Source organism: Trifolium pratense, linkage group LG6, assembly GCF_020283565.1.
Source record: "Trifolium pratense cultivar HEN17-A07 linkage group LG6, ARS_RC_1.1, whole genome shotgun sequence".
In the NCBI taxonomy this organism is placed as follows: domain Eukaryota; kingdom Viridiplantae; phylum Streptophyta; class Magnoliopsida; order Fabales; family Fabaceae; genus Trifolium; species Trifolium pratense.
Window position 1 is genome coordinate 28,789,231 of NC_060064.1, and position 17,970 is coordinate 28,807,200.

The window sequence follows — 17,970 nt, forward strand, 5'->3', positions numbered from 1 at the left end:
AAGTTTACCCCCTTTTGCATTTGCTAGCCCCCGTTGAATATTTTGATTAAAAATTGGTTATGTGGCATTTTAAAATTAAATAAGTATTTAAAAATAAATAAATAAATTACAAATTGTTTTTTAAAAACTAAATTATAATTTTTTTTTTATTATATGTAGTTTGTAAAATAATTTTTTATATAAAAAAGTAAAAAAAAAACATTTTATGAATTATTTTTTAAAAACTTTGTAAACTTTTTTTTAAATAAAAAATAATTATTAAACTTTTTATTAAAAAAACAATTTTTAATACATTTTTATAAAAGCAAATATTATTATTTTTTAATTAAAACATATTTTTAATTTTTTTAAAATGTCACACAAGCAATTTATAGTCAAAAAAGTCAACGGGGGGCTAGCAAATGCAAAATGGGGTAAACTTGGGGGGCCAAAATCGAGCAATTGAAACTTGGAGGGCTAAAATCAAGCAATTGTGAAACTTAGAGGGTTAAAATCAAGCAATTGAAATGTGGGGGGCCAAAATCAAGCAATTGTGAAACTTGAGGGGCCAAAACTGCATTTAAGCCTAAAGAATATTGTTAATTTTGATGGATCTCAATAACATATCAAAATTTCTTCAAAAAAAAAACCACAAATGATTTATATGATATAAATTTTCAATCCAATGGTAAATTTTATAAAATTCGAATTCGTTATAATGTTATTTACTACTTATACAGCATGCACCACTCGAGAGATTTATGCACGTTAGATGTCGCCTAACTTTAAATTTATATTATAATTTGTTGTATACGTTATATATTTTCTGAAAATTATAAAAAATTATTTACTAAATTTACTTTGAAATTTGATCTCCCTACACTTAGGGTCTGTTTGGTTCAACAGAGGGGAAGAGGAGGGGAGGGGAAAATTTTAATTACATATGTGTTTGGTTCAAAAGAGAGAAGGGAAGGGGAGGGAAAACATTTTAACTATAGATATGTTTGGTTCACGAGGGGAGGGGAGGAATTTTAAAATTGATTTACTTTTTATCGTTAAAAACATCAAAAAATAAACCAAACACAAAAAATTTAAAAATATCCCCTCACCTCCTAAAATCTCGAACCAAACAGACCCTTCTGTTTGGTTCAACGAAGAGGAGGGGAGGGGAGGGGAGGAGAGGTGAGGGATTTTAATGAAGAGGAGGTGAGGGATTTTAATAATTCTATTCTATACAATAAAATAGCCATTCCCCTTTAGACTTCTCAATTAAGTCTCAAGTTTCCAATTCCCACACGTTAAACCCCCTCCCAAACTCCTTTAATTATGGAAAGCTTCTTTTTGCCCCTATATTCTTTAAAGTCTTCAAAAAATAAATTCCTTTCTTTTTGCCAATTCCGACCCTCTCTAGATTGATTAACCAACCAATCAAGACGAGATGTACTTATTCAGATTTCACAATTCAGAAGTACTATAAAATGTTGACTTATCAATATAGTGTGACATAAGTGATAGATATTTGGGTCTCTTAACTATTTGATTTTGGGTTCAATCATCAGCGGTGCATATGGAGAAGTATTTTTTGGGAGAGATCAACCCTTCAATGGATCTTAGTTACATTTGGTTTAAAAAAAATACTGACTTTTTTTAAAAAAAAGCATTTTTTACACTTTAATAAATTCTACAATTCGAAGGATTAAAATATACATTTCAATTTTTTCAACATTTTTATAGGTGTGAAATGTCTACTTCAAAACTTTCAAAATTTTACACCTTTGAATTTCACAAATTGGAGATGTAAAATGTTCACTTAAAAAAATATTGTCTTTTTACACATTAAGAAATTTGAGAGGGTCTAAAATGACAAATACAAATTTTTGAAGCTTTTAAGAACCATCCATAGGGCTAAAATTAGCTTTCTTAAGAGAAATTCTTGTGTTTAATCAAAAAAGAAAAATTCTTGTGTCGAAAGCCACGTAAGAAGTCAATTTTGGAACAATGAATAAAAACAATGGCACCTTATTAATTTTTTTTTACTAAACCTTATTAAATTAAATATAAAAGATCTTATATTTTTATATCATGCGATATTAATATTTTTTTATTGGTTAAGTAATATAGTAGTTGGAATTTTATTTTTAAATAAATAAATAAGAATACTAGATTCGAACTTCTATATGTATACATATAATATCCCTAACAACTCAGTTGCTCATGAGACAAACATTAATATTTTTCTATTCAAATGTTACCGTAATTAAGTGTTACCTCGTTTCTATGCAAAGACTTTCTCCTTTCATATTTATGACCCCTTGTTGAAATTTCTTTTCTTTGCCACAACCAATTAAGTGTATAAGTGCAGGTAAATTAAGCAGGTAAATTAAGTTACGTTTTATGAGTCCAAAGTAATTTGTAGAATAAAAAATTCATAGTAAATTTTACTTTAATGATGATTGTTTATAAAGAGTCAAAATTTGACCCCATATTTATTTATTTTTTATGTTTATATTTTTTATTTATAATTATTTTTTATTCAAAGTTAACGTTGATTTAATTATTTTAATTAAAATGCATAAAATATTAATTATTTTTTTGACAAAAAAATATTAATTATTAAAATTGAAAAAAATGTATAAAGAAATATATAAGTTATTACTACAATATTTTTTTTAACGTAGAAAGGTAAAGTATGCTAAAATATTAAACTAGCAATATTTTTCTTATAAATAAAAACAAAATAAAAAACTAGCTGTTTGAAATAAATATGGCCGTTGGTTTATAATTATATATGGCGGTAACAATTTATTGGTTGTTGAGTAGTGTCGTTGTCTGGCGACTATGAATGAAGCTTCCTCATGAAGATAACGGGAAACATTATCAACAAATTAGATGATATTTGGTGCAGAGTCTTGCTTAGCAAGTATGGTAGAAACAATGATCACACGGTTGTGTGGACATCTCAGCCTTATGATTCTACTTTATGGAAAGTTTTAGCTGGGTTGTGGATATTTCTGGCACCACTTTTGGTTTGAAATATTGGGGATGGTAGGCGTACCAATTATGGTTGGACAATTGGACCCTAACGGTCAAGAGTCTCTCGTAAGCATCTCAAACCTATGTTGACACTCTTTGTGATGTGCTTAACTCTGATGGGGAATGAAATGTAAGTTTCTTGCAGGATAACTTGCCTACCAGCTTGTGAGCCAGGTGTTAGCTATGCCAGCCCCTATTGACATTAATGGATCTGATTCTTTAGGATGGGGAGCACCAACATCCATCACTTTACCGTTCAAAGTGCCTATAGGTTGCAGCACAAGAATATCCAAGTTGTTGAGGGCGATTACCGATTGGAAGACCTTATGGAAGTGGGGAGGGCCCCACCGTATCCAAACTTTCATTTGGTTGGTTGCTCATGAGCGCATTCTTGCGAACTTTTGTAGAAGCAAGTCGGGAGTGTATGGCTTCGTCTTGTTCCTTCCAACTTTATAACTGAATTCTTTTCATTTGATTGTAGACATTGGATTTTTAACAACATTAATAAGCATGAGAGTGGAGATATTGACTCTAGCTGACAGACAACTTTCATGACCACTTGTTGGTTTTTGTGGACATAGAGAAACAAAGCTATTTTTGAAGATGATCTTTAGCGGCCTAGTAATCCGATTTGGCAATTCAAAACTTTTATAGGGAGATAAAGATCGCTAATTCACACATGCTTCAACATCATGCTAATCCTAAGGAGACTCCAACTAGCGACCTTCATAAGCTTCTTTTTGATGATTTTTCAGAGGTGTCTATGCCTAGAAATGTTCGTTTAGTTTCGTAATTTCCCTTTGGGCTTCAGCCCTCTTTTATATATAAAAAAAATTAACTATGAATAAAGCAATAATTTTTCAGCTTTAAATTTTGTTCGTTACTGTTGGCTACTTAGGGGGGTGTATTCAATTGGGATTTCATAGGATTTTAAAAGACATTTTGATTGAAAAAAAATGAGGTGGTATTGAATCAAGACTTTTATGAAATATAAATAAATCTTGTGGTATTCAATTAAGACAATTAAGATTTTTTTTTTAAGGCAACGAAATCTGTTGGTATTCAATTGAGATTCTTCACAACTTATAAAATGTCTATTGGTATTCAAAAGTATACAGATTTTGATGGATTCTTGTGAGAAGTGGATTTCGTGAGACTTTTTAGTTAAAAATATAAATACCAACAATCCCACCCAAACCCTTGAGACTTTTTCATACTCCCAATGACTTTTTTCCATGGGCTGATATTCTTCCTTTTCTTTTTTATTACCGTCTGAAAGCATCGAATTATATTCTTCCCTTAGTTGCATGTGAACAAGAGTTAAACCACCCACTTGCTATGTCACTGTCACACATTCAACAATGTCGATTCTTTATTGCTACCGTTGATCGTAAGTAATCTAGGTGTTAGTTCACCTACGGTAATGTTGCTCTAATATTTGTAGAGTTCGGGTTAGGGGTTTTGTGGACCTAACTCATTAAAATAAAGAGGTAATCTTAGCTTATTCACTAAATTGAGATTCTCTCTATTTTTTTTTTCGATATATAGTTATAAATACAAAAGCTGACCTTAAATAAGTCAATTTTTTTTAATATACTTAAAATATTTAAAAACTTTAATAACAAAAAATTAACAAAATTAAAAATGATGAAGATATTAACTCTCATTCAACACGCTTGTTGTCTCAAGTTTTGGAATCTTCATTGAAAGTTCATCTCTTCCGTTTTCTGTTTTTTAATTTTTAGTTAGGTATCGTTTGACCTTTTTTTTTCCTCTTTTTTTTCTTTAAAAATAAAAAGTTAGGTTAAACAACGATTTTTAAAAACTCTAGTAAGAAAAAAACAGCTTCTATATTTTAAGAAAAAATATATATTATCGAACACATCTTTTGACCTTATTATAATGATAAAAAAAACTTTTAACATTTTTTTTAAAAGTAAGATTTACTCAACAACTTTAATTTTAGTTTTAAAGCTATTATTACTTCTAGCTTAATGATTAAAATAGTTTCTATACCTAAAAAAAGTTGGATCATACGATACTTTAATCTCTCCTTGTAACTTTTAATTTAAGTCATTCTTATTTTCTTTGATCTATCTTTTTACTCCCGCCATCTCTAAATATACATGCATTCTTTTTTCACTCTTATTAAAAAAAAGTTGATAGGGTACTATAATGTCTCCATTTTATGTATATAGAAAGCAATGTTTTAAGAATCGGACCGGAGGTCGAACTGGTGTGACTACTGGTTCAAGGGTCAACCGGTCGGATCGGTTCAATCGTTATTAAACCGTTTATATTGAACCGTTCATATAACTTTCTTATTTCACAACTAATAAACAAATTAATAAAGTAACATTAACAAAATAGAAAATTTAGAAACTTAAAATAAAGAAATCATAAATCCAAAATGCATAATTTATACCAAATAATTATACATAAATTCGAAATTCATAATTCATATAAATTGTTAAACTTTAAATTGGACAAAATCATATAAAACTTTACATAATCATATAAACTTAAAATTGTTTGTTAAGAATTAAGAATATATTATACAATTAAGGCAAATATCAAGATATCAATGAATGCATATTAATGCATATCAATAAGGTAGACATGTAAACAATGCTGGTCAATGCATATCAGAAAAGTATATCAATTATATTAAATTGTATCAATTGTATTTAATATGTTTTCCAATAAACTCAAATTATAGGCTAGGCATTAAATTGTATTTAATATAGGTTTTCCAATATAGGCTATGGATTAATTCCTTACTACTCCTTTGTTTCCTTCAGAAAAATATTAATTAAAGAAAACGAAAAAAAATTGAAATTTTTACCCCCTGTTTTAAAATGCGGACTTTTACCCCCCATATTTTATAATTTTTTGGATTTTGCCCCCCCTAAAATTCTGCTTTCGAGTCTCAACTTCAAAGCTTCACACAGAACTCAATTTGGATCAATAGTTCACCAAACTGATACCGAAATGATCGTAATCGAGTTAGATTCCACAGAATCAAACTCCACTAAATTTGGAGTTACAAAGAGAGATTAATTACCGTTTTAGTGAAGGTATGTCCCTCAAAATTCTGCACAAAATCTGCTTTCGAGTCACAACTTCAAAGCTTCGTACACAATTCAATTTGGATTAATAATTCACCAAACGGATACCAAAATGACCGTAATCGAGTTAGCTTTCCACAGAATCAAACCCCACTAAATTTTGAGTTACAAAGAGAGATTAATTATTGTTTTAGTGAAGGTATGTCCAATTACTAATTTTGCTGAAATCTACTTCTGATCTTCAAATTCAACATCGTCTACCAAACACATCGTAACTCCAAATTCGACAAAATTGAAATGACAACAAGGGTAATTTTGTTAGTTTTCCAGACATGTAAATATTATTAAAAAATGAGCTACAGGGCGAGAGACATTACAAAACTACCAGTAATACGTAGTTCCATACAATAATTAATTTGAACAGACCTTCACTAAAACGGTAATTGATATCTTTGTAACTCCAAATTTAGTGGAGTTTGATTCTGTGAAAAACCAACTCGATTGCAGTCATTTTGGTACCGGTTTGGTGAATTATGGATCCAAATTGAATTATGTGTAAAGCTTTGAAGTTGAGACTCGAAAGCAGATTTTATGTAGAATTTTGGTGGTGGCAAAATTCAAAAAACTATAAAATAGGGGGCAAAATTCTGCATTTTAAAACAGGGGGTAAAATTCCGCTTTAATCAAAACAGGGGGCAAAACTGCATTTAAGTCTTAAAAGAATTAGGCAGAATTGAATAAGAAATATGTCAATTTTTATAATTAGAAATATGTCAAATTAAGCATGCGTGCATTGATAAATAATGAAATTTATTGAAACTATATATTAAAACAAAAGTATAAATATAGCAATATATAATATCCATCAATACATATGGTGAATCTCTTCACCCCCATTATTACAACTTTTTTATTCTTTACTTCTTGTTAACACAAGACGGTCACAAGTAAACTAAAAACAAGATTCACTAGAAATACTTAAATACTTAATGACTTCCAAAGAGAATAGCTAATCACATGAAACCTTTATCACTTTAGCGAGACAATTGTCAATGGGCATAGATACCGGTAAGCAAGTAATAGGACATTTTGGATTGATTCGCTCCAACCTATAAAATATATATAAATTATTATCAAAATTTGTGTCAATATATATCTTCATATGCATTGATCTACATAAAGGATCTATTAGTTTTAGGAGTAAGAATAGCAAAGGTGAAGATTTAGATTGAAAAAATAAGAGATAGTGTTAACCTATAATTAAGGAGGAAATGATGAAGAAATACAGAAATTTCAAGTTTTGCTAAGTCAGCTCCAGGACATGACCTACTTCCTACCCCAAAAGGAATGAAGGATCCTGCCTTGACAGTGTAATCCTGCACAATAATGCATCACTATTAAAATTATAAAAAAAAAATGCTTATAAATTGTCTGAAATGTTTGTTAAACATGTTATGTTATTTATCAATCAAACTCACATCCCATCTTGATGGATTAAACTCTTCTGAATTTGGGTAATATTCAGAATCCATGTGAATAGCTCTCAACCATACTAGCACTCTCCATCCTTTTGGTATGAGATAACCTTAAAATATTAAGCAAATGACTAATAAGATTTTTTTTTAATATAAAGCGATAGACATATATGGTTTATATACACATACATAAGATTGTTTTAATATAAACTGGTTTATATGTTGGTATTGAGAGGCACTTTGTTATAGCTTATTTTAGAAGAAAAAAATCAATTTTTTTATAAAAATAATCACTTTTAATTATTTTGTATCTGTTTATTACAAATTTTTAAAATAATCAAAAAACAGCTAAAAATGACAAGCTACTAAGAGTAGCTTTTTTAGAGGAGAGAGAAAAAAAATGTTAAAAGAAGAAAGTTATTTGTAATTAAAAAAATCACTTTTATAAGTTGTATCCAAACAAACTAAAGATTATTTTTATTTTAAAAAAGTGATTTTTATTATAACTAGCGGGCCAGGCAGGCGCGTTCCGCGCCTGCCTGTGTCTAACTTATGTACCCAAAAAAAAAGATACGCCTTATGTTATGGTGAGTTTGTTAATAAAAGATTTTTGTTGCTACTAAAAAAAGCAAGGGTAATGTTGGTATTATGAAAATTCTACCCCAAAACTCATGTATTCTTTTTATATATTATAGTATAGAATAGATATAGATGAAAAAACCATAAAAAAAAAGAGAGGAAGTTAAGGACAATTATGGAATAATTAAAAAACCATAAAGGAAGTTAAGAGCAAAATGGACAAAAAAAATCCAGTCCAAACTCCCTTATCCCCTTTATATATTGTTATAGATAAATAAACACAAAGTTAAATTCAACTTTTCTAAAAATCTCTAAAAACTAATCTCTATATCATATTTTAGATCAAAATCACTATTTTTTTTAATCTGTAACCTACGGACTCCGAATATAAAATGAAAAATACCATTGATGATGACATCAGATGTTGCCTCTCGGAAAGTTGAAAAGGCCATGTTGGCACATCTCAACATTTCATTGATCACCTGTAAGGTATGGCAAAGATGTCATGTTTTCTCATTTCTATGTTTGTTGTTGTGATATTTTATAGGCTTAATTAGTAAAATGGTTTCTTAAAGATATTTTTGGTTTTATATTGGTCCCTTAAAGAAAAAAAGGTCTGAATATATAGGTCCCTTAAAGAAAAAAATGTCTGAATAGGTCCCTTAAAGACATATTCGTTAATCAGTTTGGTCCTATTCGGACCTTTTTTTAAGGACCAAACTGATTAACAAATTAAGGGACCTATTCGGAACTTTTTTCTTTAAGAGACCTATTCGGACCTTTTTTCTTTAAGGGACCAATCTGAAACCAAAAATATCTTTAAGGGACCATTTTACTGATTAAGCCTATTTTATATTTAACCTTTTTGTGCAATATATCAATTAATATTAGGCCAATTCTAACATGCACAAGTGCATCATGTCTTTCATGGTGCACAAGTTAACAATATATTTATAACGAATACGAATTTTACAAAATCGACCGTTGGATTGAAAGTTTGTATCATATAGATCATCCATGTCAAATTATAAAGAAATTGAAAATCATATGATACGTCATTGAAGCCCATCAAGATTAACGGTTTATGAGTTTTATTAAATACCGTTAATTTTGATGGATCTCAATGACATATCATATGATTTTCAATTTCTTTAAAATTTGACATAGATGATCTATATGATACAAACTTTCAATTCAACGGTCGATTTTATAAAATTCGTATTCATTATAACGATATTGATAATTTGTGCATCATGAAAGACATAATGCACTTTTTCATATTAGCCAAAACCTTAATATTATATGTACATGAAATATGTAAGTCACTTTCAATATACTTACATGAGAAAGGTAAACCATTTGCTTGATTTCACTAAAACTCAATTGTTTTTGAGAGGCTGGTCTTGTCCTCATGATTTCTTCCTGTTCTTCCTACAAGATATTTAAATCATAATACAGATATTATAAATTGATCACCAATATATAAATAATAATTAAACACATAACATGCTCAAGTTTTAAGACATGAGAGGAACTTGAGTTTGAAATCTAGTTCGAACATCCTCGACAAGTTTTTATTTACTACTCATTGAACTTCGAATTATCGGGGATTCATTATCCTGCAAACCAAATAGTTAGATAAAAAAAAAGTCTCAAGAATTAATCAATGTGAAATTAATCTTCCTAACATAATGTAACTCTGATCTAGATTGATGATGGTCAATTTTAATCCATTGTGAAACAAAATTTATTTAAAAGATATGGATATGAATTCCAACAATCAAATTAAATTGTACAATCCAAAATTTAACACTTGAACTAAATTGAAACACTTCTAGATCAATACATGAAAATCTTTAATATATATATATATATATATATATATATATATATATATATATATATATATATATATATATATATATATATATATATATTTTCTTCTCGTGATTTTGTCGTATTAGTGCAACGTTGTGTTGGTCATCATATTGGTGTGCCATTGTTTTGTTTTTCCGTCTTAATGTGGTATATTGCGTATTCTATCAATTTGATTAATGAATGAATTTCATTTTTAGTAAAAAAAAAAATTATACTTGAATATTTTTACATAAATGTTCAAACTTATATTTAAATGGTCATATACATCGACATTTGCAATTTTTTTTACACTTTCAATTAATCATAACCATTAAATCATTAAAAATATTTAATTTGTTCATAACTACTTTTAAAATCACACATATTATTTGTTGTGATCTGTTGACATGTACAACATTTTACACCGATAGTGTTTATGTTGTTTATTGAATAAAATTCTATTTTGATCTCACAATCAAACAATAGAAGATAAAATTTTAGTTATCTTTCTTTAACTTTTACTACTACTTATTGAAAACAACTATTTTTTTTTTTCTATTCACTTTCTGATATGGTTCACATTTTATCACAAGTTTATGTATAGTGTTGTTGTTGTTGATTCTTTTGATATTCTAAGCCATGTTTTAAAAGTGAAAGTTGTTACATATGTGTATTTTTTTTTTTTTTTTTGTGATTTCCTGTCATCATAGTTTTTCTTTTCCCACAAATGACAAAGTCGTATTATTTTTAGTTCAATGTATGATATTGTAATACTAATTATGTCAAATTATTTATTGGTCCTATTAACAAACGAAATATAAAATCATATTATATAAACAAATTCTTCCCCGTGCGTCGCACGGGTGGGAAATCTAGTATAGAACATATAAGAATAACCAATTCTAGATCTACTATAGTACTGAAAAGTTAGCTTCATTTATTTACCTTTGCTTTTTTAAGGATATGTGGATGTTGTGTAAGATATATAATTGACCACATTAAACCAGTTCCTGTTGATTCATGTCCAGCAACTAAAAGTGCTATCAAGAAGTCACTAATATCCTCATCCTCCAAATTTCTACCATTCTCATCTTTGACTTCCAAGAGAATATCTATTAGATCCTTTTTCTCTCCCACTTGTTGACCATTTTTTATCATCAATCTCCTTTCATCCACAATAGATTTAACTATTTTGGCTATCTTCTTGCGTGCCTAGAATATCATAGAAACATGAAAATAAGTTAGCTAACACGTACAAAAATTCATTAACTTAACTAAACAATACTATAGTTTTCTTAATGGATAGAGTAGTAGTAATAGCATGTATAAAAAAAAAAAAAGAGTAGTAGTAAATAGCATGAAAAAAAAGTAATAGTAAATATTATATTGAGATGAAGATAAAATGAAGAACCTTGAGTCCTTTGTTGAAAGCAAAACCAGGTGCATTGATGGAGATAGAGAACAGGCCATTAAACAAATCATTACTTAAGCTTCCAATGTTTTTAATAATGTCTTGATTAGAAGAGCCGAAGAAAACATGGATAATAGTTTTAAAGGTAACCTTTTTCATCTCTTTCAACAACTCAATAGGGTGCTTCATGCTTGATAGTTCTTCTAAGGAATTGATCACAATATCCTCTATACGTTCTAAGTATATTGCTAGTGCCTTGTGACCAACAAGGGGAGCAATAATTTGTCGTCGGAGAAGATTATGTTCTGAACTAGATACATCAGTCATGGCTTTACATTTTGCCAACTCGTTGACGGATTTTGGATAACCAAACTTAAAGTTCACATCATCTATGAGCACTTTTCTACACGTCTTTGGTTCACAAATTATGATACTTGGATTTCCAAATATGTGAGTCTTGTAGATACCCTTTTTTCCATATCTAAAAAATTTTAAAGCAAGTAATTAAAAAACTAATTATATATGCAAAATAAATATATGTTTATATAGAATATTACCCTCCGGTAGAGGGAACCTATAGAAAATTTTAGAATTTTAGATTGAATCTAATTCAATCTTAATTACAAAACTGACTTGTAATGAGAGAAATACTCTCACTTATAAATTTATGTTCGGGTCTTATTTTATCTAATGAATCTTGAATAGGTTGTGAGATATGTCATCAAAATGGGTACCAGGAAAAGTGAGACTTAGGGTTTGTATTGATTTTGAGTAGGAAGAAGAAGAGCTTTGTTTTTAGAATGAGTATGAAGAAGGCTTAATAAGTATAAATTAATTTTGACGGGAAAACATGTGGATTTGGATTGCATGCAGTCTTACAGTCAGGATAAATATGGTCGTCCGATTAATATCAAACGGTCCAAATTTAAAAAGTCATGCAGTTTGATCAAATCTCTTTATTTGAAACGTCCAATCATAGTCAAACGGTCTGATCTGTCTTGACTGCATGTAGTTTTTACTCACGTAATCCGGATCCAAAAATGTGGCAAGCGTCTGAATTAAGCCGACTCTAATCTCAATGAAAAATAAAACCAAGTAGCATAAGCTACTTTACTTTATTGTTTAGGCCAGAACGACACAATATGAAAAATAAAAGGAAAAAAATTAGTGTATGTGTCACGGCAAACGCTAAGAATCTGATTTTAACTCAACCCTACACAACTAGATCGTAAAGTAAAGAAGAGAGAAAATGAAAAAGATATATACTTGAGAATAAGGTTGGTAATGAATGAATCAGGTTGGCCAGTTGAGAAATCTTTAATGAATGTTAAGAAATTGCCAATAAGAGGCCATCCCATGTCACCGTGAGGCAAAGGGTACTTTTTGTTTCTTAGTTTGAGATGATAATACCAACCATTAAAATTCCTCACAAATATGTTAAGAAAGAGGTAGCATGTAAAAAAAATAGCTGTAGAAATGTAAACCCACTGCATTTCCATTTTTTATAATTGCCTTTTGATATACTATAGATTTCAGTTCTGTCTTTATATAGAATTTGATTTGATTTGATTGCTCGTGGGAGTATAGGCCCATATATATAGACCTAAAATGTAATTTGCTCTGTTTAATTATATCTAATCTATTTTTTAAAATATGACAAAATTATTTTCAAACACATAAAAATGACTAAATCCTAAACCATAATTATATTAATTAATACCATTAATTTTATACCCGTGCCTAGCTATGTCTAGAATTGGGTTGGGTAATATATGCAAGTATATGAATAGAGGTTTCAAGACCACCTAGTTTAAGAGCGACACGATGTCAACTAAGACATTAGGTTAATGAATTTTTTTTAGAATAAATTGTTTGGGAAATCCGAATCAATTCCTGATAGAAATAACTTTTGGTTACGTCTTACTTACTTCGTAGCCGAACTATGAATTAATGAAGTTCTTTCTCTTGAGAATTATAGAATTAATTAATACAAAAAAAAATGAGTTGATGTCAATTTGAATTATAAATGGAAATTCCTAATATTAAGAACCATTTTCACTCCTTGCTAGTTAAATCGGACACTAATAACATTGTTGGGACTTTAGGGAGGCTAAAACATTGGAATAATAACAAATTACTGCTCCATTATAAAAAAAGATATCAACTCAAAATTTCAAGACATTAGATATAAGAATTATCTCTCTTATATATTTTGTTCATTTAGATGTGATGTGGGACTAACCAATCACACATTTAAAGTTAACAATCTTTTCCTCAATTGTGTGAGTTATTACCTCCTATACTTGATCCAAACATCATGGTTCCACACTTCATCAAACAAAATGAGGACTTTAATATACCACTTGTTGGACGGCTCAAGGGAGCAACAAGAGGAACAACATACGAATCATCCATATATCACAGTAGAGGTAGAGGGTGGCACCGCATCTCAATTCAAAATCTTAAGGCTTTAAATATATGAATCACAACTTTTATATATTCAACATTTTATTTATTCGTAAGTGATCCGAGACCAACTATTTATACTTGAAACCAACAATATACATTTCCATTAAGTTTTTATTCAATATCGTTTATGAGTAATAGTTCACCCGAAAAACATAATAATATTAGATTAAAAATGTTAATTAATTCAAGTTCGAATATAAAATTTTACAATTATGGATAAGTTTTAATAATTTGTTATTTCGGCTATGAGAATAAATATTTTTTTATCAAATATACTCTCTTAATACGGGACAGGCCTATATCTATTGTAGATTGGGGTCGTTACCCCTAATAACTTAATTTTAAATTAATAGTTGTTGAATAATATTTTCTTTACCAAGTAGTATCAGGAGTGAATACAAATTTTATCCTTAAGGTGAATAAGTGAGATATCCAGGTTTGAATCCCAACTCGTACATATATGATGCAATATCCCTATAAACTGAGTTAAACTTACGAGAACTGAATAATATATATTTTTCTCCCTCGCTATATAATCCCGACCCCTGTAAATATATTTATTTTCTAAGTTAAAAACTTTAATTTTTATATAAAAAAAAATGTAACTTTAATTTTGTTCGACTGCAATAGTATCTTTACATGATTATTAGAATTTCTTTTTTATATATGTGCTTCTCTATTATTATTATTATTTAGTCTAAAAAGATGTTTTTCGGTTACCATGAGCTTAACTTAGTTGATATGGACATCATATATATTATGTAGTAGTCGGAATTCGAATCCTGTGCATCCATTTATACACCTTTAAGGTAAAATTTCTAACACCGACCTATTAAACAAAAAAATAAAATAAAAGATGTTTCCAATTATTAACCTCGATAAAATTTACTTTAAAAAAAACCTGGATAAAATCTTTTTTAATAATACGTATTACAAGAAACTAAATTTATTTAGACTAAAGTTAAGCTATCTATTGTAGATTGGGACAACTATTCCTACTAAATTTAGACTAAATCTTTTTCCTATTGTCACGTTAGAGGAATCTATCTATTGTAGATTGGGACAGCTATTCCTACTAAGTGCTCGTTTGGTTCAGCGTTTTTTGCCACCAAACGCGAGTCTTCATACCCAAACGTGATTTTAATCAATTTTTTGATGTTTGGTAACTGCAAAAGCAAATCTCTAAAACGTGGATCTAGCTTCCAAACGCGAGTTTTCTTTAAGCCATAAATTGGAGCTTTCACGTCAGAGCAAACTTGAATCCAAGCTATTAATTTTTTTGTGAGAAGTACACTTACCTATTTACCCATAACTTTAATTTCTTCTTGTTTAAAACACCTTCTCCCATTTTTTTTTTCAGATTTGGTGGAAAAAAAAAGAAAGAGGGAGAGGAAAAATGAGAAAAACGATTATCTTAAAGCTTCAACCATAACAACAATCAAAACACAAATGAAATTTTGGCTAACTAAACACAGAAATAAGGGTAAGAAATGGTGAAAGGGACGAACATCACAGAAGAATTAACAACAACATAAGTGAAATGAAATTTTACAAAGAGAAACTCACTAACTTGTGTAAAAAAAAAGCTATTCCTACTAACTTAATTTTTCATTAATGGTTGGGTTTATATTTTAGCCTATATTTTATATATCTTTTTTGAAACAGATACAAATAAAATAATATAGGGTCGAACCCCAGTCATCCAATTCAGGGACGGATTCAGGAAATTCAACATGGGGGATCAAAATTATATATTATAAATGTTTATATGAAAAAAAGCACATGTTTTCATCTCTAAAAAAAATTTCTATTTGGTTTTTAATTCCTAATGAACAAAATTTTGACTTTTTTTAAAAATTTTGTTTTGACATATATGAAGTTATATAGTTTTAACATAATAATATAGACACGTCTTAAATATAAAACATCATAATATTAATATTAATTAAAATTCTTTTTTTGATAAATTAAGAGCATTTAGATAGCAAGTCGAATGTCACATAATAGATCCGGTAAAGGTCACAGAACAGAAATCGAAGACAGAACCACGTTGGTTAGCACAACCACTATCTGTGGCAATAAAACAGAACCGCAGATGTTCCAAAGAAACCCATCTTGAGAATCCAGTCGGTTAAGCCAACAAACGATGATAGGAGGTTGTCGCTAGTTGATCTGGACAGCTGGACAGGTGGTGATGTGGGTGGCTATCACCGGCCGTCGAGTGCTAACATTAATTAAAATGAATCATATATAAATTAATTATTGAGCAATGCTATGCGGTACGAACCACTAACCAACGAAATGGACGACAGTGGGAAAAAGTAAACCATACATGGGGTAGTGATGGTAAAATAGAAGACATTTGGCATTTTCCTTAATTATTAGGAACTAAAACAATATTATGGCTTGTAAATATATATATATATATATATATATATATATATATATATATATATATATATATATATGGCTAAAAAATTAGGGGGCTTCTATGGTACAATAGTAAGATTCTGATGTACTGATACATTAAAATGTATTAACTAATAGTAATTTGACATGCTGTAATGGTATTGACAGGCTGGAACAATTAAGTTTGACTTATATTTGTAAATTTAACACCACAAAACTTCTGTATTTTTCACTTTTCACCACCAAATTTTCTTGTTGATGATTTTGTTCATCATTAATTCCAAACTCTCCACATTCATACCCGACCAGATGGTTCCGATGTTCATCATCGAAACATCGTCTCTTCCGATGCGCCTTTCTTTGCCGACCAGATCCTCTACCATGGCAGCGACACCGAGAACCTTCAACTCTGTAACTTTGATGGTTACGATTTTCACTTCTTTCTGGACTTTTGAATTCCTTTTCTTCATTTAGATGTGCGATTTTCTTCTGGAATTTTTAATTCCTTCGCAAGTTCAAATTGAAATTCAATTTTGAATTCCTTTTATTTTATCACAGTTATCTTTAATTATCAGTTTATTTTCTCTCTTTTCTCCAAATTCTATATTTTTACACTTTCCATTCCTTTTCAAATTGAAACTCAACTTCTATTTATTCATTTTCAATTAAGTTGTTTCAGATCAAATTAAAACCTAATTTTGTATTCTCTGGGAAAATTAATTGTGACTATTTTCTTAAAATTTAGTTACTACGACTATATGCAATATTCATGCATGGAGATTTTGTAAAGATTCATTCAATATTAATGTACAGGAGAGGGGGACTTTGGGTGTTTGTTATTTCTTATGGTTGAATAACTTAAAGATTCCTATTGAAAGAATGCTACTGTGTTGATGATTGATCGTGAAACTACAGTTAGGTTTAGGAGTGAATGAATTTGTTCTTCAATTGTGTTGATGATGAAGATAAATTGATTTTTCAAATTATTAAATTAAATATTGAAATACAATTTGTATAATTTATGGGGTTAAATTTTTATACATAAATGTACCAATACAACAAATTTAGTTGACTTTTAAAATATAACCTATAAATATTGATGTGGACAAAAATTAATTTTCTATTAGTTGAATTGGCTATTGTACTGGTACATCAAGTTTTGATGAAAGCACTGTAGAATTTGCCAAAAAATTACGTTAACAAAATACTATTAGTGAGAAATGTGGGGACAAGGCTTGATTTGAAGTGGGGCTATCCTATAAAAAGGTCCATTTATTGGTTAAAAAATAATTATAGGAGTGGGATCACCTGCCCCATTTTACAAAGAGTAAATCCGTCCATACTTATCCGTGAGTAGAATTTTTAGCCGCTAGATTAATTGACAAAAAAAAAACTCAAAATAATAGTTGTCGAATATTATTTTGTCTTAAATTCTAGGTTGTTTGAGAAAAAAAGTATCTTAAATTATAACTTCTTTTACAATATCAGCCAAAAAAATAATAGTTGTCAAATGGTACTCCTTGTCCCTCCGTGCCAAAAATTTGATAGTTTCACAAGTGTATGAGATTTTCGTCCCGTGACTTTAGCTCAATTGATATGGATATTGCATTTATATATGCACACCACTTGAAATTTTCAGCCAATAAACTTACTTGATAAAAAAAAAAAGTGTATCTCACACTAAGTATAT

General features: G+C 29.2%; 1 protein-coding gene across 1 annotated transcript; it reads right to left on the reverse strand.

Moving 5' to 3' along the window:
• Nucleotides 1-6,904: 6,904 nt before the first annotated feature.
• On the reverse strand, nucleotides 6,905-12,969 carry LOC123889857 (beta-amyrin 11-oxidase-like). The gene is made up of 8 exons (XM_045939362.1): nucleotides 12,669-12,969; nucleotides 11,403-11,883; nucleotides 10,937-11,203; nucleotides 9,476-9,565; nucleotides 8,538-8,616; nucleotides 7,559-7,665; nucleotides 7,335-7,456; nucleotides 6,905-7,189 (listed from the first exon to the last, which is right to left on the reverse strand). The coding sequence occupies exons 1-8, from the start codon at nucleotides 12,899-12,901 to the stop codon at nucleotides 7,090-7,092; spliced, it is 1,479 nt and encodes a 492-aa protein (XP_045795318.1). The 5' UTR covers nucleotides 12,902-12,969; the 3' UTR covers nucleotides 6,905-7,089.
• Between the last annotated feature and the right edge of the window lie 5,001 nt (nucleotides 12,970-17,970).

Bases quoted from the DNA above. Each gene is read 5' to 3' on its own strand.
- LOC123889857 (XM_045939362.1), bottom strand. From the start codon at position 12,901: ATGGAAATGCAGTGGGTTTACATTTCTACAGCTATTTTTTTTACATGC. The intron at 11,204-11,402 runs GTTCTTCATTTT...ATGATATTCTAG, and splicing joins CTTTCAACAAAGGACTCAAG to GCACGCAAGAAGATAGCCAA. The intron at 8,617-9,475 runs GTAAGTATATTG...CATACCTTACAG, and splicing joins AAATGGTTTACCTTTCTCAT to GTGATCAATGAAATGTTGAG.